Source organism: Centruroides vittatus, unplaced genomic scaffold, assembly GCF_030686945.1.
Source record: "Centruroides vittatus isolate TY-2023 unplaced genomic scaffold, ASM3068694v2 contig_1507, whole genome shotgun sequence".
In the NCBI taxonomy this organism is placed as follows: Eukaryota; Metazoa; Arthropoda; class Arachnida; order Scorpiones; family Buthidae; genus Centruroides; species Centruroides vittatus.
The window spans coordinates 307,273-335,227 of record NW_027120932.1 but is presented as its reverse complement, the minus strand read 5'-3'; the positions used below and the strand labels follow the sequence as shown (position 1 = coordinate 335,227).

At 28.0% G+C, this 27,955-nt stretch overlaps 1 protein-coding gene across 3 annotated transcripts; it reads left to right on the top strand.

Annotated features, from left to right (window-relative positions):
• Positions 1-6: 6 nt before the first annotated feature.
• On the top strand, positions 7-26,432 carry LOC136968714 (zinc finger C2HC domain-containing protein 1A-like). 3 transcript variants are annotated; one of them, XM_067262726.1, is made up of 11 exons: positions 7-186; positions 16,650-16,750; positions 16,837-16,904; positions 17,176-17,343; positions 17,619-17,742; positions 18,781-18,923; positions 24,327-24,517; positions 24,618-24,728; positions 24,805-24,960; positions 25,055-25,162; positions 25,671-26,432. In XM_067262726.1, exons 2-11 carry the CDS (start codon positions 16,723-16,725, stop codon positions 25,987-25,989), a joined length of 1,416 nt encoding a protein of 471 aa, XP_067118827.1. In that variant the 5' UTR covers positions 7-186; positions 16,650-16,722; the 3' UTR covers positions 25,990-26,432. The 3 variants fall into 3 exon arrangements, with proteins under 3 accessions (XP_067118827.1, XP_067118829.1, XP_067118828.1); XM_067262728.1 differs by having other exon boundaries at positions 24-186; positions 17,176-17,295; positions 25,671-26,431; XM_067262727.1 differs by lacking the exon at positions 7-186 and adding an exon at positions 9,109-9,143.
• The last annotated feature ends 1,523 nt before the right edge of the window (positions 26,433-27,955 follow it).

Sequence of the window (27,955 nt, the reverse complement as noted above, 5' to 3'; positions counted from 1 at the left end):
TTAATAACGGCATTTTAATCAAAAATTAAAAATCGTTAAATAAAAATATTTAAAAAAATCTTACATTTATAAAAGTAGAGGTCGCCGTATACGGTTGCCACGGCAACCGAACGGATAAACGTTAAACAGAAGTTTAATCGCCGACGAACGCTAAATTAACTTCGAATTCGAATTAATACCCGACAGGTAAACGGTTGTTTAAGATTCTTTTTAGAAAGTGTTTTTAAATAGGCAAATTTCTTAATTATAAAAGTAAATTGTTAAATCGCGTGGAGAAAAGCACGCCTTTTACAATCGTAGAAACTGAACAGTGTCGTAACGTTATAATGTACGCCTATTTATACGGACGTAAGTGGAGAATGTCGGAATCGTAAACGTATTAATTTACATAATTTCGGATTTTTCTGCATCGTTTAGTTGATCCAATCGAATGGGGCAAGCGGTCACGCGTAAAAGTTAAGTTTAATAACGAATTAATTGTGTTTTTGTGTAAGAGAGATTAATTTAACTCTAAAATAATAAGTTATACCTGAAGTCCAATGACTGACAAGTTATCGGGTTTACTTGATAACTTTCAGTGTTAAATTTCTTTGCCTTGTTGGTACTATGAAAAGACCTAAGATTTCGTCCCCCCCGTAGTAGGTCTGGCCGGTTTTTTTACTCTCTGCCCTGCGGGCGCTAAGAGTGCCCGTTATGGGTTCGGCGGGCCCGCCGTGGGGTGGCGAGGAAAGGACCGGCTGCACTATTGCCAAGTAAACTTTTACTGTGTGTCTCGAAATGATTCGGATGCGGTCTTCGGAAGTCGTGACTAAAGTGGGGAAATTATAAGTTAACGGTCTGTTTGAAAATTTGGTTTTTGAAGAGTGTTCTAACGTCAAAAACGTTAATGTTTTGATTATTTTCAATAATGATGTTTAGGAACACTTATTGAAAGTCTATATAGAAATCTTTTCTATATAGAAAACAAAAATAATCTTCTCTCTTAAAATTAAAATAATTAATTAACAAATAAATCATTGGAGGATTTTTAAGTCTTACTTATTTAGTTTAAAAGAAAAAGATCCAAAATTAAGAAAATAATCCTGAAACCATTTGTCCTTTCCCTGTTAGGTGTAGAACTTTTAAGGAAGTTTAGTAACTTGACTGAAAAATGAATTTGAATTATTTTTTTGGAATATTTGTTGTTCCATTCTTGCTCTGAAAATATCCTATAAATTTTGAAGTTTTAACTAAATGTAATGATACAAATGATGAGATAGATTAATGATAAATTTTAAATGAGGAATGATACCAAAAATTTCAGCAATGACTGTTACAAATCATTCCATTTTGTGATTTATAGTATTAGTGCAAAGTGAAGGGATGATGATTTAAAATAATCTAAAGTGTCTAAATTGCAACTTTTGTGAACATAAACAGTGGTTTGTATACAATTCTAATGGCTATATTCACAATTAAGAATCAAGAGTTAGTTAAAGCTTAACGAATTATGATTTGCTTTACTTCTAGAATTTAATCAGTAAGCAGTATACTAACTCTTCACCCTTGGGTGTGATATAACTTAATGTTTTATAATGTTCCTAAGTATCACAAGTAACTTGCTGCCTATGGTACTGTACATGATATATACGATTCCGGAGGCTCTGGCAATGTAATTGTATTTTCCCATTTTTTATCTCGTTTTATTGTACAACCTTAATTAAGTTGATATTTGTCACAAAGAATGTTTAAACTAACCTGAACTAGTGAAAAGATGCAAATAAACTATATATTACTAGTTTGCATATCATTAACATTTTATTAATTTAGTACCTAGTGTACTGGCAGTTAATGGAGTATGTTAGTACAAAGCCTGCAACTTCATAAGAAAAAATTGCACACGGCCTGCCAGAAGCTACAAATTCCCTTGCAACCCAAATCCAGAAAAGATTACTCGTCATTGCCCCAAATAATACGATGTCTTTGGAAACCAAATTAAATTTTAATTTTAATTGTTCATTTCAATTAGGAAATTAGATTACATAAGAGATTATTAAAATAATCACAAATCAGCTATTGAATTCATAAATATAGCAAGCGATAACTGAATGATGATATATTTCTTCCAATAAGCTGTTCTCTAAAATTTATAAAATAATGAATCCTAGGAATTGAAATATATATTTTAATTTCTAACTGAGCAAAAATTGATCTTTTTTGTTTAACAGTTATTCTATAAATAGATATTTCCAAGAAAATGTTTGATAATTAATTACCAGGAGCAGTAAAAACAGATTAAAGTCAGCTTAATAAATTAACATTAAAGATATTAACATACTGGTTTGTGAAAAATAATCTTTTGGGATACATTTAAACAACCATTTTACAAATTATAAAAAAAATGTTCAAATTCTAAAGGAAAATGCTAAATGCCTACTATACAATATTTATAAATTACACAAGTAAAACTCTATCAATTCAATCAAATTAACAGTAAAAGCTATTGTTTTGGTAGAACTTTTATCTACAGATTGTAGTTAGTTTTTAACACAAACTTTGAAATATTTTGAACATTTTTATAGAATTATGTATAGATTAATTTTTCTTATGGAAACAAGAGAAAAATTTAACTTGTATATATTAATATATAAATTAATTTCTAAAAATTAAGATACATATATGTATAAAGATATTTTTTTATTAAAATGTTTCTCTATAAGAGAATTAATAATCATTATGAAAATTTATTTAAATATTTAAAATCTATATTAATAAACTCACAAAAAAAGATTTATTATTAATAATAAATTAATCTTTGATTTTCTGTAACAAGAACTTTAAAAAACTATTGATATTTGAAGCTTAAAATTTTTTATGCAGTTTATCAATATATTATTGTTTTATAAATGAATAAATAAATAGAGCACCTGTGCTAAGAGATATTATCTGAAACAGAAAAATTTAGAAGATATCAAACAACATAAAATATTCAATATGATCCATCCTCTTTTATTGAAAAAAAAAAAAAATTATATTTGCACTGACAAAAGAAGAAAAAGATTTATTTTGCAAATTATTTTTTCCACATGAATAACAAATAAATAAAAATAACAAATTAAAAAATGTTTAATGCATGAAATTATTATTAATATTGGGCTGCAGTTTGAAAAAATTGTAGACCTATAAATTCCCACTGTTGTATGTCCTTCCTTAATCTTGAGAATGGAGTTATATGAAAGCAAAGCCCAGACAATGGAAAGATTCCCTAGACCCTGATTAACAATGTATGAACTTCAATGCAAACCAGAAGTCACATTATTTCAATTCAAAAATCCCCCGAAAGGAGTTAGCAATAGCGTCATGCCAGTCATCCATCTAACAGGAAAAGTGTGATATACAGGGACAAGACACTACTAGGAGAGCATTTTAAATTAAATAAATTTTAAAACATGATTAAAAATTATAGCCTGGCATTGTGACAATGTCACAATAAATAAAACAACTTCTTGCAGATTTACTGGGAATGATAATCCACACACAATAACCTTATTATATCCCAGTAACAACAAATTTTAATTAAAACTAATGTTTTCGACCCATAATCATAGTCTTCCTTGGGCTTTTGACCAGCACAATTTGAATATGAACACATCAAACAACATGTTTAAAATTATTTTAAAACACCGAAACATTTAAATGCTAGAAGATAATTTTTAGCCATATGTGCTACAATAGTGATAAAAATATCCCTATACTACAAACAATAAATAATAAGATATAATTAATGGTGTAGAAATGGTAGCTAAATGCTAGTGTTGCTCGTGTTTTTTTTTTCATAGCACCACCTCCATGCATAAGAAATATTAGCAGCATCTTTTATGTTAATACAGTTGCCGGCCAGGCCGGCCTTGTATATTTCTAATGTTTCCAGGTTGCAGAGGTGCTCTATCTGATGTGACCATCTCAGCAATTTGGCTTTATGGAGGTCAGCTTGTGTTTCAGGGTTCATGGCATAGGTGGCTAGGACAGCGATATGCCTTTGGTTGTAACATCTTAATTAATTAAAACGTTAGTTTTAATTAAAATTTGTTGTTACTGGGATATAATAAGGTACTTGTGTGTTGGTCACAATAAATAATTGTTTGTTTCAATTTTTGTACTTTAGAATTGGTGAAGTAGTCTAATGACATATTGTACATTTTTGTATTGCCCTGCATAAACTGTAAAATTTAAGTTCGTTTATTTGAGTTAAGTTTGAATCTTCAGAAGCAGCCTGCTGACATTTTTATTGGGTTGTTCGGAAAGTAATTTCGTTTTTTTATAACTAGAGGAATTAGATGTATTTTTACTAGCCAATTTTATTTTAAACCACATTTTCATTATATACTTCGACAGCTGACATTTTAAGGCTTATTTGTAAAAAATTTTGTTTGATTCTGTACAATTGGTTTTTTTTTTTTTTTTTTTTCGGTGACCCATCAAATATGGAAAATCAAAAGCATCCTTTTCGGCATATTTTGCTTTTTTTATAACTAAAAAATCAAAATGCTGTTCAAACAAGAAAAGAAATTGTGGTACAGGTTTGGAGAAGATGTGTTGAGAGAAAGACAGTGCCAAAACTGGTTTACAAAATTGCATTCTGGCAATTTTAATATCGAAGATACACCACATTCTGGACGGCCATTTGAAGCCAATGAAAACAAAATAAAGGTACCGATTGAAGCAATCTGCCGTATAACAACACGTGAAATCACTAAGAGATTAAATCTGTTAAATTGAACCATTTATTATTACTTAAAACGAATTGGTTTCGTTTCAAAGCTCGATATATGGGTTCCACATGTTATTAACGAGAGATGCTCTCTATGATTGGATTTTAAAGAAATTTTTTTTTGAGTTTTTACCAGACAATTTAACAATTGATTTGAAAGTGTACTGCCATCGAGTAAACAAATTGAGTAATATCATCAAATAGAAAGGCCAGAATTGATCAACAAACAAAGTGTAGTGTTTTACCATGATGATGCCAAATTTCACGCAAGTTTAGTAACTCGTCAGAAACTGTTATAGCTTAGATGGGATGTGTTACCACACCAACCATATTTGCCAGATCAGATTATTACTTGTTCCGGTCTATACAATTTTTTTTTAACTGTAAGATATTTACTTGAAATGACAATGTCAAAAATCACTTGGATCAGTTTTTTGTAAACAACGATCAAAATTTTTATGAATATGAAATCATGCTACTACCAGAAACAATGACAACAGGTATTTGACCAAAATGGTCAATAATATAATTCAATAAAATATTTATTTATTATAAGAATATTGCATTTATTTTCTTTTACTTTCCAAACAACCCACAACCATATCAGTTATTTAGCCATATTTATATTGTATTTGTTATACTTTATATAAAATTTAATGGCAATTTTCTTTGAAAATGAATTGGAGAGACCTATTTACTTCTTCAGAAAAATAAAATAAAGATGTTTTATTTTTATATATATAAAAATGTTAGTATATTGTAACAGGAATTCCACCACCTGTGTTTTCAGTTCTAAATATTTCCTAAATATAAAATGTAATAACATACATATATATTAAAAGCTCATTTAAAAAGCATTAATTTATATGAAACATTTTAATTGTTAGTTATGTTTTATAAAAAATATATTTTACGAAAATGAATTAAAATTGTGATTTTATTTGAATCAGATTGTTGCTGTAATTCGTTTGCTTGAATTTTTCATTATTAATAGTTCATCTCTAAGCATTATTCTTTCCATCTTTTCAACCTATTCCTTCTATACTTTTTCTGTCCTTTACTATATCCTGTCCTGTTCATTTCTCTCTTCTCTGTGAGATTTCAGTTACTCTAATACAGCATTTTCAGATTTTTCTAGTTAATGCTTTCAAACAAAAATATTTAATTTAATTTCATAAATTAACATAGAAATTTAGGAAATTTAGCTTTACTTTTTATTTTTTTATTAATTTATCTCATTGGACTATTTGAGTTATATTGATCAGTTCAGTTTGTAGCTATTAACTTAGTTGGGACTAATATATTGTTTCATCTTTCTTTACCCTTAGTATTCATGTGATTGAATTCTTTCATTAAGAATTGAATGAAATTCCTATGATATCAATGTAGGAAGGTCAGAAGAAAAGTCAGTGCATATTGAAATATAAATTCACAAAGTGGCATATCATACCATTGTCTGAGCATCATATTACAGATTAGAATTCTATAATTTTACTAAAAATAATTCAATTATATAAAAATGTTTGTAATGAAGAAAGAAAATCAAAACTAAATTGATCCATAATGATTTTGATACAAGTATTCAAGCCATTATATTAATTACATTCAAAGTTCAATGCTCTATAGCAGGGGTGGCCAACTTTTGTGCACATAAGATCTACTTTTTATCGTAAAAATGTGTCGCAATCGACTTGTTGTCATAGGCATAGTCTAAGTGGGGAAGGGGAAGTGTGAAATACATACTATGTTTATACACTGTTTCAGTACGAAATGCACTCACTGCTTATGAGTCGAGTCATAACTGCATGCATGCAGTTGCGTTCGGTTACAAATATAATACATTAAGTCAAGACATCGCTAGCGATCGACCAAAATTGGCTTGGCGATCGACCGGTCGATTGCGATCGACTTGTTGGCCACCCCTGCTCTATAGCTATTAAAATCTGCTGATAGAAATAATATCTACATAATTTATCATGTTGTCCTGTGCATATATTAAGCTTTTTATATTAAGAGTACTTTTGCCTAATTTATGTTTTTTCAGTTATATAAAGGAGGCAAAAGTACTGAAGAAAAAAATTCCTTGTACCTACATTTTATAAAGATTCAACTGTTTATGATTACAATGCAAGACAAAAACATGAGTTGTAAAGGCTAAATATTATTTATGAAATGGAACTGAACTTGTTATGATTACTTGGTTTAGGTTTTAATATAATTACTAGAAAATTTTTTATCATAGAAATTAGTAAATTGGTCACATCTGATTAATATTAAGAAAATGTACAGTAGTATGTTACAAAACTATACCAGTAATTAAAAAATACAATTGATTATCTGGCAATACTTTAAAATAAGTTTGTGGTATTCTAAAAGAATAATATTTAACATTTCACAAAGTGAAACAATAAGCATTCTCTAAAGAGAAACTAAATGAATATGCTTGAAAATATTCATTAAACAAACTGATACTAACATTTTCCCTTCTTGAAAGCTAATAGTTTATAGCAGGGGTCAGCAACTTTATAATGTTTTCATGTTTTGGTAAATTAGGTATAGGATTTTTGCACCTTATTTGGTTTCAACCTTATGATTGCTTTACCTTTAGCATAGCATCATATATATTCAGATTTTTTTCCATTCTTTTTCTATCCTGAGGGTACTAAGAGGTTCTTAACATTTTCATTTCATAAAAACTTCTAAAGATTACCAAAATTTAAGATGCACATACTATCAATATTATAAATTTAGAAATGTATGGAAAAAAAAAAACAAAATACCCATATTATCAGTAGTTTGAATTTAAAATAGGCTACAAGTTAATATACCAATTAGAATTTTATGGATAATATATAATAATAAATTTACAATGTATTTAAATTAGAATCCTATATATAAATAGAAAATGTATATTACTTTTGTTTGTGCAAACTTTAAAACTGATGATAACCCAAAAAATAAATTTTATTTTGTTGTTATAAAATATTTTATATATGAAATATTAACATCAAATATCGGGTGACCAAAAATAATTACACACACTTTTTCGATCATATGACAGAATGATTCTTGGTTTCATTTGAAACTGAGAATTATTATTTTAATAATGGTGAAAAGGACAACAATTGATTTCATAAGTTGGAGAAAAAAACTCTTCTGAAATAACTCAAGCCAATTTTTTCCTATCATGCAAAACAGAAGTGATATAGAAATGATTTTTATAAGATAAATATCTTTTGTGACATAAAGACAAAAAATTTAACAATAATTCCTTTCTGTGGCTAATGATGTTTTACTACTAAAATTTATTACATATTCATTTTTTTATATCTACATGATAACTAATATCTAGCAGATCAGTCATTATTATGGATGATAATTAAGATAGGATTTAATCTTGAAAAATTTTATCAAATTACTTTCTATCTGTGCTTGAGAACTGAGTAGCATTAATTATGTTTGCTCCTAATAAAAAGAGAGAGAGAGAGAGAACTTTTATAAATGATATATTTGAAATTAATGTATTCAAATCTTTTGAGCATATATAGTATTATATCTGTTTCATTCAGTGTAAATGTACACATCTATACAGTACAGTTCACATAAAATTCTTAATTACATAATTTAAATATGTTAGTAATAGTCTAAACCACTGTTTTGAGTTACAATAAATTTATTTTCAAATATATATAAGAACAAAGAATCAGATGCTTTTCATTTATTAAAAAATTTTTAATAGGAATTTCTTATTATCGATGTTGATTACCGATTTTTATGTAGTAAGCATTATAATTATTTATATAATTGCCCTCACTCCAGATTATTTTGAATATACATGTATTGCTTAAAGGAAACTGTTTGCAATTATTAGATTCTCTTGATTAAATGCTGTTAGAACACTTGAAAATTTTATAATTATAAAATTCTGTTTTAACTGTTAAATAGATAGATTTTATATGGAATAATTAATATCTTAATGGCATTTTTCAAAGGAATTACAGAAATGTTGGCATTATATTTCATTATATAATAATTAATATTTAATAAACTTAATAACAAAAACAAAAGAAAATAATTAGATTTTTCTTCCTGCAAATCAAACTTCATAATAGTTGGCTATATGTTCTATATTGATTATCTACTTAGTAATGTATTAAACACACATTGAATTATATATACCATAATAGATAAAAATATGTTATTGCAATACCCTATTTATTGAATTTTTTCATTATTATTTTTTTTTAAGGAAACTCCTCAAATATAAATCCAATTCAAACTGATTTTCTTGATGAAAAAAGATTTTCTCTCCAAGAAAAACAGCTCAAATTGGATAATTTTTTTTTATATTAAAAGAATGGTATTGATTTCTAATGAATAAAGGTCAAACAAGGTGATAAAAGCTTTATAGCATTATTAAATTCAAGTAGAAGTTTAATCTGATTTTAAGTTGGTTTAATGTCAATTATTAATTCCCTAAGCTACTATTAGAATTAAAAGAGAACAGTAAGATATTAAAATTTTATTATTTGTCGGAACCGTTATGTAATCTTGTACTAAATTTAGCTGTCAATAATAAATGTATATTTAATAACTTAATTTTCATTCTGTTTCTTCACAAGTTAATAAATGGTTCAACACTGTTAGTTTATTAATGCACAGCAGAATAATTCATATCATCCAATTTTAATAAGATGAGTTAGTCATAAGTACTTTGCCACATATTTCTACATATTTTGTTTCTTCTATTTAAAAAATATACAATAATTTAATCTAAAACCTTATAGAACTATTTAATTGATTTTGAAGTGAATTTCACCAGGAAATTATTCAAATATTAATAACTTGGCTTGTAAGTATTATTGTCAAATTAAATGTGTGTTAATTTTCTATTTATTTATCCGTAGTTGCAATTCTTTCTCTTCACATGGTGCCAAATATCTTTAGTAATAAATAAATAATATTCAAAAGTATCTGCACAAAATGTATAACCTTAAGATCTTGTTTCACATATCCTAATCTTTAGTTTAGGCTAGACTTCATATCATCTGTGTCAACTAATTTTTACCTTTTCAGGCAATTGGTTGATTATTGTTAACTGCTGCTGCTGCCTATGTTAAAATGTATAGCTTAACCATGGATAAATGATGCATTTAGATGGCAAGCAGCTAAGTAAGCAAGCCCAAATAAGTAGTCCATTTTGTACAAAATGGACTGTGTTATTGGCTTTCTTACCTAGCTGCTCATCACCTAAATGTACTCAAAAGAAACTTTTAAATTATAGCTTAGGTTTAGACCTTATTTTGAAGTTTTTAACTTTTTTATTTATATCATGTTGGGTGATTTATCATTTTAGTCTATTACATTACATCTCATGACAATGTCACATGATAATACGTATTAAGGCTAGTAAAGATGCAAAGTGTTGTCTAAACTTTAGTATCCCCTCTGTAGAGAATCTATTGACATGTCAAGGATTGTTGCTTGGTGTCTCTTCTTTGTAATTACTTTTTAAATATAATGCACATTACACTGCTTACACTATGTTTACTTTTAAATTGAGGATGCCATCAGAACAAATTTATATACATTTATATTTATAATAATCAATCTCTCAAAAAATTTTGTCCTCTGAAAATTAAAACACTTTAAAGTCATACTATTTTAGGGCAAATAATATATATTTCAGAACTATTGTTGAAATAAAATGGTAAAGATAACTGATTATTTCACTAGGACATTCTAATGCAGGCATGGTCAACTCATAGCATACATCATGCTCTGCAACTCATATTACATTATATATTGGTTTTTCTTATTAAAGAAGTTAATTTAATATTACATAATAGAATACAAGGTTAATGTTACCTTAGGTTCCGAGATTGCGGTGGTGGGATTATTTTCAGATTGAAAGTTTTGTTCATTAGAAAAAACATGTTATATATTGCAACATTTTATAATTAGAAATAAAACAGAGTCATAACAAAAAAAAATCTATGCTTTTGGATACTCGGAGTAAAGTTTATAAGATATTTTTGGCAGTTAAGCCCATTTTTTCTATTATTTAAAATAGTTTGTGTTTTAGAAAAAAAAGCTTGTAGGAAAACTAATCTCTTAATATGAGTTTGTTATATAATAATCATGTGATTGCAATGGCTGTGAACTAAGTTACCACTGAGCAAGGCAGTCATGATCATCTAGTGTTTAGAAGGAACAGTCAAACATTAAAAATATTACACTCTACACAACTAATCTACAAGATATCTGGAAATAAAGATTGTTACAATCAAGTTCTATACAAACTATATACAGAACATAAAGCTACTGTATAATGACATGCAATACTTATAAATGCATTTGGATTAGATTATTATATGTGAATTCCCAACTGAGCTCTGTATCACACCCAGGGTCTACACTCTGCAAGTTCCAAAAGGTAAAATACAGTAGAGCGTCGATAAGTGGAACCAATTGGGGACTGGGGTCCGTCCAGTTAATGATTTGTTCCAGTTTCCGACTTTGTACGAAAAAATACATTAACCTGTCCGATGTTCAAATTTTTCTCCGTTGCGTATCGCTTCCTGTTGAATTTTTCTCCGTTGCGTGTCGCTTCGTGTTGAATTTTCGTCGATTTTAAGCCTAACGAAAATTTTTATAATAATCATCGAGGCTATCGTATCGTTAAAAATTATTTCTGCATTTTGTACAAACAAAATAAATATATTAAAGAATATAAAAAAACATGAAAATTATACTTTAGAAGTAAATTTAGTATCAAAAACATTCGATTCAGCACGACACAGTCTGACTGAAAATCGTTCCACTTATCGACGCTCTACTGTACTTATCTTGGGATCAAGAGGAACTTGTCCTTAGAGCTTCCCTGTCCAGCAGTGAAGGCAGCTGGAATATCATAGGAAGCTAATCTGGAGGAGAATGAAAAATCAGGGAGATGGAAGAGCTAATAATGATTGTGGGTTTTTCCTGTCTTAGCCAAAAATTGAGTTAAAAACTCCAGGCTATGTCCCTTGGGCCACAATTGGTCATTCATTTTTCATTCTGATTCTTACCAAAGCTTGAAGCATGCATCTCTGTCTCTCATTCACTTACTGAACTACTTTATCTTCCAGATAGCTCATTATCTTACTTTGAAATTTTTCAGATTACAGAAATGCAGAATTATTCTTCCAAGGTTCCTGAGTCAACAAGTTCCTGTGTTATGTTTAGAACTTCACAGTACATGACTCACTCTTTACATAATGAATTTTGACATTAATATTATATTATTTGTATAATTTTTTATTTAAATAATTAAGATTAGTTGTACAAATTATTATGGTATGTACAGTACATGTGGGATGCTTATTTTTGTTTATATATGTTAGTGATCTGCCTAATGTGAGGACATGCTATAGAAAACTGGCTGTTATTTAGGTGTTACGAATGTGAAGAAAATCTGGAAAACTTCACTTAGCCAGAAGGCATGAACCCACAACCAGCTATCAGTGTTTAGTAGTTTTATCCATTCTGCCACTGGGGGCTACATATGGGGTACAAACTAGTCCACAGTAATAGTTGTGACTATCAATAGAAGCTATAACATTCCTGTTCTAATGTCTTAAAAATGTACTTATTGTTACATCTCTAAGTCATGCCTTCTTTTTATAACATAACTGATTACGATGTATGATATCATCTTATACAATAAAAAAATTTTTAAGCCAAATTAGCAGGGGAAATAATTTGAATAGACAGAATTAATCCATTATATTGTATCCAAAAACTTTCTCTTGGAAAAGTGTGTAATCAGAATCAGTTATATACAGGGTGGTAATGAAAGTATCAACCTGGTCAATTATTTTAAAAACTAATAGGGCAATCAATCACTGCAGACTTTTGCCAATGTATACCATGTTGGACACATGCTAAATGATGGTGTGAATTTCTACTTCTTCCAGTCCTTCTGGAAAGGGTTGTTGTAATATAACTGGCTTATATGTTTATTTCTGTATTATTTTATGTTTCGGCTAAGCTATAGACCTGGGCTGCTTTTTCATGTCACCCTGTACATTAAATGCATATCTACTTATGGTATTGAACATAAAACAGAACATTTTAAAAATGATTCACAAATTGCATATTACAAGTATATCGCTGTATGTTAGTGATGATGGTGATAATTCATAAAAACAGATACACCAATAGCACATATACAAAATAATAGATTTTTCAGTAGTTATTTCTTGACATTCATTCAGAAGAGAATTTGACCTCAGTATCAAACAAAATAGGACAATAATTCATCAACAGCAACAATACTAATAAATATTTTTTAATCTTAAGACATTTTTACATAATATGCTGAAAAATGAAATTATGGATTATTTCTGGATAACAAAAAATCAGTGATAGATTTAGCAAAGATGACTTATAAATAAAAAGTTGGAATTAAAAATAAACTTTACATTTATGGAATGATCAAGATAGTTAACATGCCTTGCCAATGCCTGCTATTTGATAAATCTGGATTCCATATTGGATCAAATTTTCAGAATTTCTCTAAGTGATTTGACCCTGATATAGTTGGATCTAGACTCATCTAGCTATCTCTTGTTACTTGGTCCATTGCAGATTACTTAAATCCATGATGGACATTTTAAAAGACTTTTTTGTATTTAATTAAATTACAATGCATTTACTGGCTTATAAACAACAATGTAGATGAACCAAATAAAACAACTATATAATAAAAGATTAATAGAATAATCACTAATTAATGATCAAAACCAGACTCAGCAGTGAAAAATAATTAACAAATTTTTGTAACCACTGTATGCCTGCTGAAAAATATTTATATCATCACAAATGTTTTCAATCTAAATTCTACAGGTCATCAGGTGTAATACTGTATCCAAACATTTTTTAACTGGAACATTTGAACACACATAGTTTAAACATATAAATTTAAAATATAAAATACAAAAAACAAAATGAAATAAATAAACATATAATACTAACAGCAATTAATATAAAAATAATAAATAAATAAAAGATATATATATATCTTTTATTTATTTATACAATATATATATTGTATATAGAAGGGTGGATATGAACTATGAATTTCTATATTGCAATTTCTTTTTTATGTTGAATTTCCATGCCAAAGGTAACTCTTCTGCATATCTGGCATTCATGCAACTATCAATTAATTTGCTTTTATAAATTTTAATTTTTTTCCTCACTGCCAATGTAGAAGAATATAGTGCTCTAATGATATTAGCCTTACTCCATTTGACTGTAGAGTCTTCTAGTTGTGCCATCTTGGACAATACAATGTTACAATATCCTTTTTCAATCTAAATATATAAAATTACTTGTCTTGACTGAGTGACTGATTCATCATCGCCCAGAGCAAACTGCTGAACCTAAAGTGGTGAAATTTGGTACACAGTTAGGGTACATCATGAAAACGGACACTAAGAAGGAATTTTTCGAAATTCCCCCAAGGGGGAGAGGGAGAAAATTAAGGCTTAACTTGAAGAACGGCTTCTACTGTACTATTTTAGATGCAATTTTTTGTTTTTAACTATGTTTAGTCTTCATTGAGTACTTGGGCGCATTAAATTGATAACATTTCAAACATTATTATAAATATTTTTATATGTTTTGATTTTTTAACCAAATGTTTGAACTGTTTTAAATTTGATAGTGCATATTGGTTCGATTATAGAACGATTGTAAATGTTCCAGAAAATTGATCAAATTGAAAACAGTTTGTTTGATTCTCAGCAATTTTCATCATTCTTAGCAGTAGATGTTTTATAACAATTACTATGGTTGTTGAAGTACTGAATATAAATGTTTGCTTGCAAAATCCACACAGGCAAAGTCACAGGTAACAGCTAGTGTTATATTATATAAATGCTCTTTCTGGCAAACAACAGAGTTCCTTTTTGTAACACCAATATAATGTTTTTTTACTCCTAATTGCTGGTTCTCAAATGGTATTTTGTATTTGCCTGCCTTTTCTTTTTTCTTAGTTTATCTTTGTCATTTCTTAACATCTGTGTTTGGAGCTCTTTTGAAAACTATTTGAGTGTTTTATATCTGCTACTTGTTTGATAACATTCTTAATATTCTTATTGTAAGTAAACATGGTGATGCTACTTTTGAATCCTTTCTCTGCTTTCTTCATACCTTTTAATTAACCCTTCTATTGTGCTTGCTCTATATCCCAACGTTGTAGTTGTTGAGTTCTTTGGTCTGTCAAGTATACTAGAGCAATACAAATCTTCTAATAAATGCTTGAAAAGAAGTATTTGTATAGGATGTTTGAGCCAGCCAAAGTGCATAGTGCAAAGTGGGCTGTATGTTGGATTTTTGTAGACCCCGATAATAATGCTACCTCTGATGAGTTCGATGTCTATTTCCAAAAAATGGATCCTCCTAGAACTTCTTTTCTCTAGTTTTAGGTTCAATCTATTACATTGATTTACATGTTACTGTTAACAGTAACATGTAAATCAATGTATGGATTTTACGCACATGGATTGGAAGCTTGTTAATCTAACAACTGTTCTGGATATTAAATTATTTAATCAACTTTAAAATATTATAAATATGAAATTTTTGTTTGAGATGAAATATATATGCTGTGTAACAAGATACTTATTTTAAACATTGTTTTATATAAAATTTATAACTTTTATTCTCTGTAAGAATAAACAAAATGAATAATAACTGATGTACAAAAATATAATTTCTGTATAAACGATATACCTGATAATATCTATTTCCTAATCATAAAAATGATGTTTAATTATAATTTAAACTCATCAATATTATTGAATCTTCCTAAATTAAATAATTGATTAGGTAGGAAGACCTTCATTTCAACTTAAAAGGATAACTGGAACAGACTATATACGTATATTCTGCTTTGAAGAACGGCAATTCATGGAAGCAATGTATACGTATGTTTTTATTTGTGTCTAACACAAAGAACAAGAATGAATAATTCAAATTATATACTATTTTAATGTTATATGTTTAAGATAAAAGCTATTACCACTGAGCAGTTTTGTAATATTCAGCATTACTGTTAATATAAATTTATAAAGAAAACCATAATGCCTTTAAAATATGAAGTTTTTCCAAAGTCTCTAATCAGTTTACAGAAATAATTTTCTTTTTAATAAATATTTCATTATGTAACATTTTATAGTTGTATCAGTATAGTCACATTTGATGCAAGTACTTCTACACATTTTACAGAAATCAATACTAAAGGTCACTCACTATAACATAAACATAGAAAGTGGTATCATTTACGAATGGTAATATGTAGATATTTACATGAAACATTTTGGCTTATTAATCCCGTGAAAATAGTTAGTTTTATTATTATGAAAGAGTCATTTTTAAAAATGTTTAATGGCATTACTTAAAACTCTGAATAGATAGCAATCATTTTTAACTTTCTATTTACTTTTATTTATAAAAATACCATGTTCATTTTATATAATATTTTCAATTATTCAGTTTTAAATAATATGAGAATGTTTTATACTCATATATGTTGATAGCAATGATTTTGTTTCCTTTAAATAAATTCATAAAAGTTATTTAAAAATCTGTAACATCAATAAAATACATCTTATTTTTGAGAATTTATAAAATAGTGTTTTAAATTATCATAAAATTATTTTAAATAGTTAGGAAATTTGTTTAAGTGATAACTACTTAGAAAAGTAATTACTCAGATTTAAATCAATCATGTAGACATTTTTTGATTGACATCTGAATTTATTTAAATATTATTTGCATATATATATATATATATACACACGTAATACCTTTTTAGTTTTATCATGTAAACTGTCATTTTTATTTTAAGAGTCATATTTGAATGAGATATAACTTAATGTCTTCGACGATGTGCACTTGAGTATTTCATCTGAAATTTACCAATGGATAACTTATCAAGTGATGAAAATGGTATTTATGATAATTTTTTAAAATATCTTACTGGTAAAAATGTTATATTGAATTTTAAAATAAAAATTACTTAATATATTTTTAAGCTGAAAGTGTAAATTCTTGCCTGAAACCTTGTTCGATTTGTGGCAGGACATTTCGGCCCGATGCTCTGGTAAAACTTCTTTTTATTCTGTTAAAATTACAGTAATATTATTATTGAAATAAATACAATTATAATTAATTGAAAATCAAATTTTTATATAGTTTTAATTTACAGAAAATATGATTATTTTATTGTTGATTTTTTAACTAATCAGTTAAAGATAAATAATTTACAATTTTAAAACAAAGATGAATGTATAATTTGTTTATTAGTTACCCATTGAGAATTAGAGAAATCATTTCAAATATGATATAACAACTTTAGTTGTATTTTTTTTTAGGAACGTCATGAAGGAATTTGTAAAAAAACATCATTAAAAAAGAGAAAGATATTTGATTCTTCAAAACAAAGAGCTGAGGGGACAGAAATAAAATCAGTTCCTACTACCACTAACGTTAAGGTAAACAGCGACTCTACAACAAAGGTTAACAAAGTAATATCTAAAAAAGTAACTATATAATTATATTTTTACTTATGATTGCACATTAAACTTCTACATCACATTAAATGCAAATTTTATATAATAACTTTAAATAACCACTTACATATTCTATTTATGACGACATTTTATTAATATAAATCCTTATATCTTAACAATAAGAGAATAAGTTTCTAATTATTACGTTGAAACTAATATTTTTTAAACATTATCTTTTCAAGTAAAAATTTTTAAAAAATTTTATATTTTTTAACATTTTTGTATGTATATATTTAAATTTTCAGAAAGATATAAAACCAAAAAAATCAAACTGGAGGGATAAACATGAGGAGTTTGTTAAAAATATTCGTATGGCCAAAGGAGAAGTTTCTGAGGAAACATCTCAACCAAAAAAGAATATACCTTCAGGTATTAACATCTAAAAACTAAATAAATTAATAAAATAATTTATATAGCTATATTTTGTTAAATTAAATTATAAAAAAAGTTGTTTTTATAATTAAGAATTTTAAAGTCAAAAACAAAAGGATTAACAAAAGGATTAACTCAAATGTTCTAAGATGTATAAAATTAAAGTTTTTAAATTATAGACTTTAATGAACTTTTAATTATTTATGAGTTTAATGTTCATAGAGTATTTGTTTATAAGTTGTATTTAAATATTATAATTAATAGATTATTTTTTAAAATTTTTTTGTTTTTAATCTTTCACTTACATTTTAAAAATATTTAAGTATAAAGTAATAAAGTTTTTGTTGTTCATAAAATGAATAAAGTTAGTTTTTTTTAAATTGCATTTAGGTAATTATTTACTTGATTATAAAATCCAGAAAAGTTAGCAAGGACTCTTGTATGACTTCCTGGTATTTGAACAGGAGGTTAATAGAACCTGGAAGGAAGTCCAATAATTTTCAATTATAATTTTTAAAAGTTAGAAAAAAAGAGTAAAACCCTTATTTTGTGGGTAGGAGTGAGATTTTAAAAAAATTGTAAATACCAATAAAGAGTAAAATTTTTTTCATTAAGTCTGACCCTAATCAAGATATAATCCTATCCCCTCTATCTCTTTCTTGACTTATAACCACCAAAATGTAATAACATCAATTCAATGCCCTATATATATAGAAGTATTCCTAATTCCTATCAAATTTTAAAATTTTTGGTCTCTGAGGTCCTGAAATATAAAGCAAAATAGAAAAATATGGACCAACACACAAAAAACAGAGAACAAAATTCTGTGTTTTTAATGTTTTTGGAATTTGGAATAAAACATCAAGAAATTCGAAAAACATAGAGACTCAAAATTTGACTAATTACAATAATTTCTCTGTTACTTTAACAGCTAGGAAAGTAAAATTTTAAACTGTCATTAAACTTCATTAAAAAATTATATTAATTGTTTGCTTGTTATATTTCTGTGATATCTTTGAATTTTTTGTCATATAGATTATATTCAATGTCCAAGCTGTAATAGGCACTTTAATCAAAAAGCAGCAGAAAGACATATATCCTGGTGTCAATCACAGTCTAATATTCCAAAAAGTTCTGTTAGTAAAGAAGCAAAGGAAAGATTACAAGCAAGAACTAAAGTAAGAACACTTTTATTCATTGGTATTATTATTTAGTTTCAATAATAAAATTTAACATTAGCAATATAACATTTTTATCAAAGTTTGTAAAGCAATTTTAATATATGAACTTTGATGACTGCTGAACTGCACTTTTTAGATGCGTAACTGTGACTTGTGTGTACTCTCAATGTATAAGAATTTGATACAATAAGTCATTTTCTTTTATATTTCTTCCCTTAATGAAATGAAATCCTCGATTATGTGCCAACTGATATTTGTAACAAAATGTACTAATCATGAGTGTAATGAGATTAAAATTCCTTTGCACTCCAATTATATTGTTCATAGATTTCAGTTTCCATTTTCTTCGTTTCTTTTATGTTGTATCTTCTAAGAACAACAGGCACCATCACTCATATCCAACAAACAAAACCAACTTTCCCAAATAATCGTCTTTTCTATTGGTGATTACAGTTTCATAAAGTAAAATAAAATTATTTTTTAATTAATTTTATTTCTTTAGCCTATAATATGTGAGAACTTACTTATTTGTTTCTCTTACATCATTTTCATTTTTCTCATTCCATATTAGGTTATTCATAGATATAATAGGAACTAATCAACACTTCATTTAGAATTATTGGTTGATAGGTAAATATTATTTTGTAGCATTTTAATGTTTGGGCATTAATAGGGTGGCTGAGTTAGCTCAAACTTGGTATAAATTCTGGCCATAAGAAAGAATGAAAAAACTCATTCTGATTTATGAGAGGTAATGAAGAACCAGATCAGCTTGTAAATCTGGATTACATTTTATATGTTTTTGGATATATGATATCATTTTAAGTTTTCAAATTGTTGTTTACTAGTGTTCACTTTTGGTATTCTTGAATAAATAAGAAAATGTTCACCAAAAGTCTGCAGAGACTATTGCATACATTTTTGCCTTAACTCTTAGTATTGGCCACAAATGAAAGCGTTTGCTGCAGTTGACAACACTGCACTTGATCACCGTTCCCAACCTATGTGACATCCAGACAGCAGCACCGCTAGCTGTTTGAGCGCCTGTGTGCAATACCGATTATGCCGCCCTTGTTTAACTACGACTACCTACGCTGAGCTCACCAGCAATACCAATTAGCCGCCCCCTGGAAGTGCTGCTTGTGTGCGGTGCATGCCTTGCACGCCCGCTTACGGCGGGCCTGCATCAAGACTGAGGTTAACCTCACTCTTCTGGTCACCATGCTTTTGCTTGGTCATGACTTCATCTCGTGCCTCGAACATTGTCTCAAGGTTGACATATAGTTGTAAATTTTGTATATAGAGTGGAAATAAATGTTTCCCAGGCAGTTGCCAAGTATATCATCCTGTCTGAGTTGTTTATCCAGCATGATGATGACACTATGTGTGGATGCGATTGGATTAATCAGCATACTAGATCAATCCTGAAAAGAGACTTGCTGTAATAGGCACCTCACATTAATTAAAAATTTATGCACATATATGTTTCTTCAGACATACTATATACTTAATTATTGTGAAATAAAACTACATTATAATTTCATTATTATTTTTTGAATTTGTCAGCAAATTCTATGATCTTGTTTAGTTTGCAGTAAAATTTTTATGAGTATTAATGTAAACTAATTATCTACTTCCATATTAACTAACAGTTTTAATATGGAAGACTTACATACATATTCCCGGAATTATGGTACATTGATAAAATCATTCTTGCAATACAGTTTATCATTACATAGAAACCAAAACATTTCATTTTATTGTGTTGGTTATGCAATGTATATTTTGTTACAATATAACTTAAATGAATTCTTAGAGAGATATAATATTAAAAAATAGTAACATAGAACATTGGATATTCATATGTTTGTTTTTATGTATTTCAGATTGGGCTATTGTTTAGTTCAAACTTGACAAGTTTAATTTTTTTAAACAAGTCTGCATAATAAGATGCATCAACAGTCTTATTGATTAACAAATAGAAAAAAATTTATGAATTAAGAATAATTATTCTGGTTATATATTAAAAATCTACACAAAAAAATTTTTTGAACAGGACTCTGGAGTTGGTACACAAATTATTGATACACTGACCTTCATAAAAGCTCAGTGTATCAATAATTCTGAACATATGAAAATGGTAAATGGTATCATAAGATATTTCATTACCATCATGTAAATAATCAGGCTTTTTTTAAAATTTATGGTCTATATTTAAACTCATACAACATGAAAATACTATTCTTATTAAAGGAGTCCTACTTTAATTAAGGTGTGGATGCTGCACACCTGCATCTCCCTTGGAGAAAGTGTTTGAGACTTTATAGCTTTTTTTATGAAGTTGTAAATGCTCCCATAAATTTGGAGATAAAACCATATCTAGGTTTCCAAGCCTTCTCTTTAACTAGTCAATTGCCACCTCTCAAAATTTGAAGATATGTTCTACCTTTTGTACAAAATTTGTTTTTGTTTTTTAAAATAAAGTTGTAGTGATAGAGAAAACAAGAGAAAATGCTTGTCTACTTCTTTTCTCCTGTGGATGTGCTGTAATGGCACATCAACAGGATATCAACTGCTATAAAAAGATATTAAATAGTTTTGAAAGTTGTTTGTGTGTCCTTATCATTATCTAACTCAACTACATCCAAGATCAAATATATGTTTTAATCAGCATTCCATAACCATTTTCTTCTCAAATATTGCTATTCAAATACTTAGAATGAATTCACACAATGTTCTAAAATTTCTTTACTTTCCAAAATGTTTTAAAAAACTTCTTGTCAAACTTGCATCATTAAAAAAATTTTACACTAGTATTTAAAAATCTTTTTTAAAAATTAAAAAAACTTAATTGTTGTAGTACTATTAAACAGTGCCTAAAGCACTATAAAAAAAAGCTTAATTAGTTCTACAGGAAATTTTTACAATGTAGAATTTTTGCTGCATTCTATTCATCTTTATGTCACTAAACCTCACAGTTGAAAAGAAACTTAAATTTCCAATTGTTTGCCTTTTTTCCCATTTTTTTAAGATTCTGTTTTAGCTTAGTCTGCTTTCAGAAGCATCTGTTATACCATACTAGGCTAAATTGTATATGGGATCTGACTACTGTATGTTCTTTCTTACTTGGCTAATCAATCCTTCATTCCTGGATTACAGCCAGGAATCAAGATTGTTGCCTTGCATCCAAACATCCATAATGAGTTGTATTGTGGTAGCAATTATCAGTTCCTCTGCTGTTCATATTGGTATATTGTCTATCTGAGGAAGAATAACTGTAATTCCTGCCATTAGGGGTGCGGCATGTTTATCTCAGAGGATGCCTTCTGCTATTCTTCTGTTGTTGCCTTGTTTCTTCTTGGATCATCTTTATGTTCTTCTATTCTAATCTTTAGTGTTGCACATTTGCTAGTCTGTACTACACTCATGTCCAAAAGTTAAGCAATAAAGTGAAAAATTAGCATATTTAGCAGCAGAGACAATGGGTAGCCAAAAAATTTGCATACAGGACAGGCAAATGAATGTGGAAACTGGCCCACAGAAAAAATTTTGCATATCAACATTTTTAACAAGACAACATGGCAGGTATAAAAATGGCCTGTTTTGTGCAGAACCTGTATCTCTGCTTTATGGAATTCAGAAGGAAATTTGAGATAGCCAATTTTGAAAAATGAATCAATGACATCATCTGAGTGCTAGCCAGCAATGGGGCGTCTCAAAGGGGTCAACAACAGTCAGTAGTAGTCCAAGTCCTAAATGTCAATCATTCCATCATTTGCCACCTGAATCAATATCAAAGTGAAGGAGCGGTGACATGAAGATCAATAAGTGGATATCCAAAAGTCACAACCACTGTTTTCTGTGTCTGTAAGCATGACGCTACAAGTCACTGTACATTAGCTTGCTTTGTACAGTGACTTGTAGCAACCTGGACTTGACCTTGCAGCATTAACAGGAAGAACAATCTTGGCAAACTGTTTATAGACAGCTACATACAGGCCAGTTGTATGCAAAACAACCAGCAGTTTGCATCTCACTGATGCCTTTGCACAGAGAAGCCCAGTTAAACTGGGCTTAATTTATGACATTAAATTTTAAATTCTTAATTCATTTAATATTAATAATATATTTAATGATGAATCTATAGACATGCAATTTCTTATTACAGTAGAGCATCGGTTATCCGACTTAATTGGGGACCAGGGTTGGTCGGATAACCAAAAAGTATGAAAAAATACATTATTAGTATAGTGTATTAGGCCTGGTTTAAATACTAGCCTCCCTTTTATGGTCGAGCCAGTGCTGCCAGCTAAAACATGCAAAAATTTAACAAAAATAATATTAAAGTAGCCAAGACATAACCAAATATTATAGCGCGTTTCTACACTAGTGGACGTTTGAATTTGCCGACTAGAACATGGTCGGTTAACCGAGGGACGGATAATCGATGTTCTACTGTACTTACATATTTTTTTTTTCTTTATAAAAACATTAAAACAAAAATTAGTAGATCACAATGAAGTACAGTATTTATATGTATTTGAATAATCTGTGATGACTGTTAACAATGTTTTAATATAAATAGCAAGTGGTGGATATAAGAGGAGAGCTACAGAGAGTTAACCCTTCTCATTGACAGAAAAAATAATTTAAAAAATTTTTTTTGTTCAAACTTGGACAAAATATGGGTTATTGGACCATCTGCAATACAGTTATCATGCACATATTAATTATTTAATATTTAAAATTTTTGAGTTTGCTTCTCCCTTTGGGTACTTCTGGATCTGCCACTGTAAGCAGCTAAATATTGACTTCTGGATTTTTACGCTATGTTAAGCCAATGATAATGTGGATTTAATCTTTGCTTGCATTGATTTTTTTTCCAAATTTTCTAAATTAATTATTTATCTTAATAAAAGATGGTAGTCTATTTGACGTGTTTACGCTAAATTATGCAGTATAATCATTAGCTTAAGGCTCAAAAATTATTATTTTAGTGTATTTAAATACATTAAAATAATGCTGAGATGGAAAAGTTTGAAATTAAAATTTTTAGTAATGATTTAGTTAAATTTATGAAGATGTTATTTATTTTTTTTAATAAAAACAGTTAATTTATGCATGAAACTTGTATACCAATAAACATTTAATCAAACATTATTAAATATTAAAAAGAAATACTAACTTTATTATGCTTAATTTCTAAGTATTATAATCTGGAAATATGATGTATCATTTAAGCACAAAACATTGAATTTTATATTGTATACATTTTGAATTCATCAAAAAAAAAATTATTATAAATTCAAATATTTTTAAAGTTTTTAGTTACTTTATCACTTATAAATGAGAGTATATATTTTACGTTGTGTATAAATAAAATCTTTTTTTAAATTTCAGTACAGAGCACCTCTTCCTGGAAAGAAAGGAACAGATAAATCATCTCCCAAGAGTGCCTTTAGAAGAAAAACTGCATCAAATGAAGAGCAAGTAATATCAGAAAATAAAGTTAATAAAGCAAAATCGAGGGAAGTAGATTCAAATCGTAATTATATGAAATCGGGAAAACAACAAACAGGAAGGGTTTCTAGGTAGTTTTTACCCCATTACTTTTTAGTGTCTTATTATAAATTTTTTTATTAAGTAATACCAAATATGTTGTGTATTTAATTTTAAAAAATTTTTCTGCAGTGAACGTTCTGACATAAAGAGTCGTGAAAGTACAGGTAGTCAAAATAGTATTGGGTCACAATCACAAGTTGTCAAATTTAAGGACAAATTTCCAAATCGTAATATTAAGAAGTCAGTGGCAAATTTTTATGATTGTCATTCTAAATTACATTCAGAGTATAATTTATTTTTCAATTAAAATGTTTAGATCTCCAGAATCCGACGATGGGTATTCCTCTTTGAATCACGTTTCGTCACATTTGCAAGATATACTTCATTCTAAAGGAATTGATAATCGCTCTCCAAGAACTGTACCTGGAGTCAGAACAGGGGGATTAGATTCTAGTGGAAATTGGGGACAAAGGTGAATAAGTTTTGAATACTTTTCTATATTTCACAACTCAGAGTAATTGTTTTGTTTTTAATTTAAAAAATTCATGAACCTTTTCCTTTTATAGTCATAATGGTGATGTTATAAATGAAGAAGAATATGGAGTTCTCCAGAGGTTAGTTGATCTAAATAGTTCCATTGCTTCAACAGGTGGATATGGAGATTTAAACAACAGGTAATTTAAATGTATTTCAAAATTCAGATTTATTCTATAAATTTATTAAATTTGATTGAAATAAATAAATAAATTTGATTATTTTATAACATTTCATTTAATAAAATTTATTATATGAAAATTGCATGTTTTAAGTATAAATTTTTATATATCTTGTAAATAATCTTTGAATAATATGTCAAATAATATCTTTTGTCATGCATATAATTTAAATTATATTCTACTTAGCTATATCATTGTTATTACAAAGTCCATAATTTATTTCAAAGAATGAATAGTTACATAATGGATTATGATTGACTTGATTTATTATGCAAAATCTGACTCTACCAAGAGAGTTTTCATCTGTCAGAAAAGTTTATGATTTCTATATTCCAACTCATAAAACAGATGAAAACATTTTCCTCTGATTTAAATGACACTGCATTTTATCACTATCGTAAAACTAAACTCAACATAGTTTATTGTATCGTAAAATAATACTTATTGTACAAACTTTCTTTTTCAGTTGGAATAAATTAATGTTTCCGTCCAATTCCAATCTGCCTGAAGTCTCGAGTTGCGATGGTCCCACTCAGGGATGGCCCAGCAGATCTTGTTGGGGTAGCAACAGCAATACACCTCTCAGTTCCAGTAGTAGTATCAGTTCTTTGAGCACTGGAACATCCGGAAGCAGGGGCGGGTCCTCGGAAAACATCCTGCCACTGTTCTGTTCACACTGCGGGAGCAAATACCCAGTAGCCGCTGCAAAGTACTGTTGTGAATGTGGCGCCAAGAGAAAAGGATTTGGAAATACAGCTTTAAAGACTGAATTAATAGGATGTTAATGTTTGTGCCCACTCCACAAGGACAAAATAATATCGCTAAAATGTATTAAATGACTTGTGTTGATTAGTGTTTATATATATTATTGTGTTATATCAATCACAAAAAATTTATGTAATAAATATTGCTTCTCTGATCAATATTCTTGTACATATCATCACAAATATTTATTTAAATATTGATAAAGTTCCTTTCTACATCTTCTATAATAGGAGATAATAAGTATATTTATATATTAATCAGTTAATAAATTGCTATTTTAAGCATAATGTGCCAAAAGTTGCTTGGATTATTTCCAAATTCATGTGGTCCATCATAAAATCTATTTTTTCTGTATTTAATGAATACATATTTTTTAACAAACAAAAAATACAGGTAATATATTTGCCTATGCTGTTAACTCACACAACATTATTTAGTAGTGATAAATGTTTAAAATAAGTAATAAAGCTTGCTTAAGTAATTGTTTGATATATATCTTTTTAAATTTTAAAAATTAGGAATGTTGCCAAGCATCATAATGTTGGAATCTTAGATAAATTTAATTATTGTAATGTAAAATAATAAAATATTGTTCTTTTAAATCTGATTTTTATTAATGATGATCCTGAATATAGTTTTAAAAATTTACTTATGTTTTAATCTCTAGATTTTATTTTCCTGCTGATTTTATTACAGGTAAACAATTATTTATTCATTTAAAATAGTAAAATTTCAATTAAATCATTTATCATAATGCATTTATTAGCCATCGTCAGTAATGACATTCACCTATGAAAGAGCGAGTTCATTGATCGCAACTAATACATATGTAATATACGTATTACTGTTGGGTGTCCTATCAATAATTTGCCTTCAATAAAATTTAAGGCTTCCTGAATATAACTAATGGCCTTCCAGGTTTCTGGCAGGTCATCAGTAAAAAATAAAAGACATTAGGCGATCACGTTAATCATTTTTCCACGTGTCATCTAGTGTGAATGACCTAGGTTACAGAAAAGCTTCCGTTCACTATTGTGGAAATAGAATCAACAGTCCATCAGCACGGAACCAGTCTCATCTCTTGACATATTATCTCTCGTAATGGAATTCGTAAAAAGTTCTTTGAACCTATACTAAAATTCTACAGTTAATTAAGTAATCAAACTTATTTTTTCTACTAACCATATTTTGAATATTAATTACAATTAAAAATATTCCAATAAATGTTTTCAAGATGGGAAATATTATAAATTGTGATAAAGCTTTTGACACATCAGATGTTCTCTACTTTTAATTACAATAGAATTAACATAAATATTCTGATAAAAGATAATTAACTTGTCTCTCCAACAGGATTAACATAAGAATATTATTAAGGCAAAGCTATGTGGTTACAGAATGATAAACAATTTAGTTTTTATCCAATTTAAATATTTTTTCCAGGTTTTTAAAAATAATTTTCTTTAATTGGATTGTAAAGAAAATATAATTCATTTTTTTAATTATCAAACTATCCTGTTGGAAACAAAAACAAATTAAAAGGTATTTAAATTCTATTGTTTTTGTTAATTGGTCTAAACAAAAGGATTTTTTTTTCTACCTAATTAGAATGAAAGAAACAAACAGTTTTCTCACATGTATGAAAGAAACAGATTTCTTTACTTGATTAATTTGAATAAACATGTTTTCCGATTATATAAAAAAAAAAGCAAATATTCCTTTTTTTTCCTTAATTTTTTTATATTTTAAGGTTTATTTGAAGATGATTTTATAATGAAGATGAATTGAAACAAATATTAATTCCTTGTTTAAAAACAATTACCGTGTATTTCCGCAGATAAGACGATAGTTGAATCATAAAAAAAGATCCCGAAAATCCGGGGTTGTCTTATAGGACAGATCCAAAAGAATTAGATTGAAATTTATATAAATTAAAACCATTATAAAAAAAACAGACAAACTAATTATTTACTAGTAGAGAGTAGG

Excerpts from the sequence above, each read along its gene's own strand:
- LOC136968714 (XM_067262726.1), top strand. The coding sequence starts at position 16,723 with ATGGATAACTTATCAAGTGATGAAAATG. Across the intron at positions 16,905-17,175 it reads CATTTCGGCCCGATGCTCTG|GAACGTCATGAAGGAATTTG; the intron begins GTAAAACTTCTT and ends ATTTTTTTTTAG. Across the intron at positions 25,163-25,670 it reads TATGGAGATTTAAACAACAG|TTGGAATAAATTAATGTTTC; the intron begins GTAATTTAAATG and ends TTTCTTTTTCAG.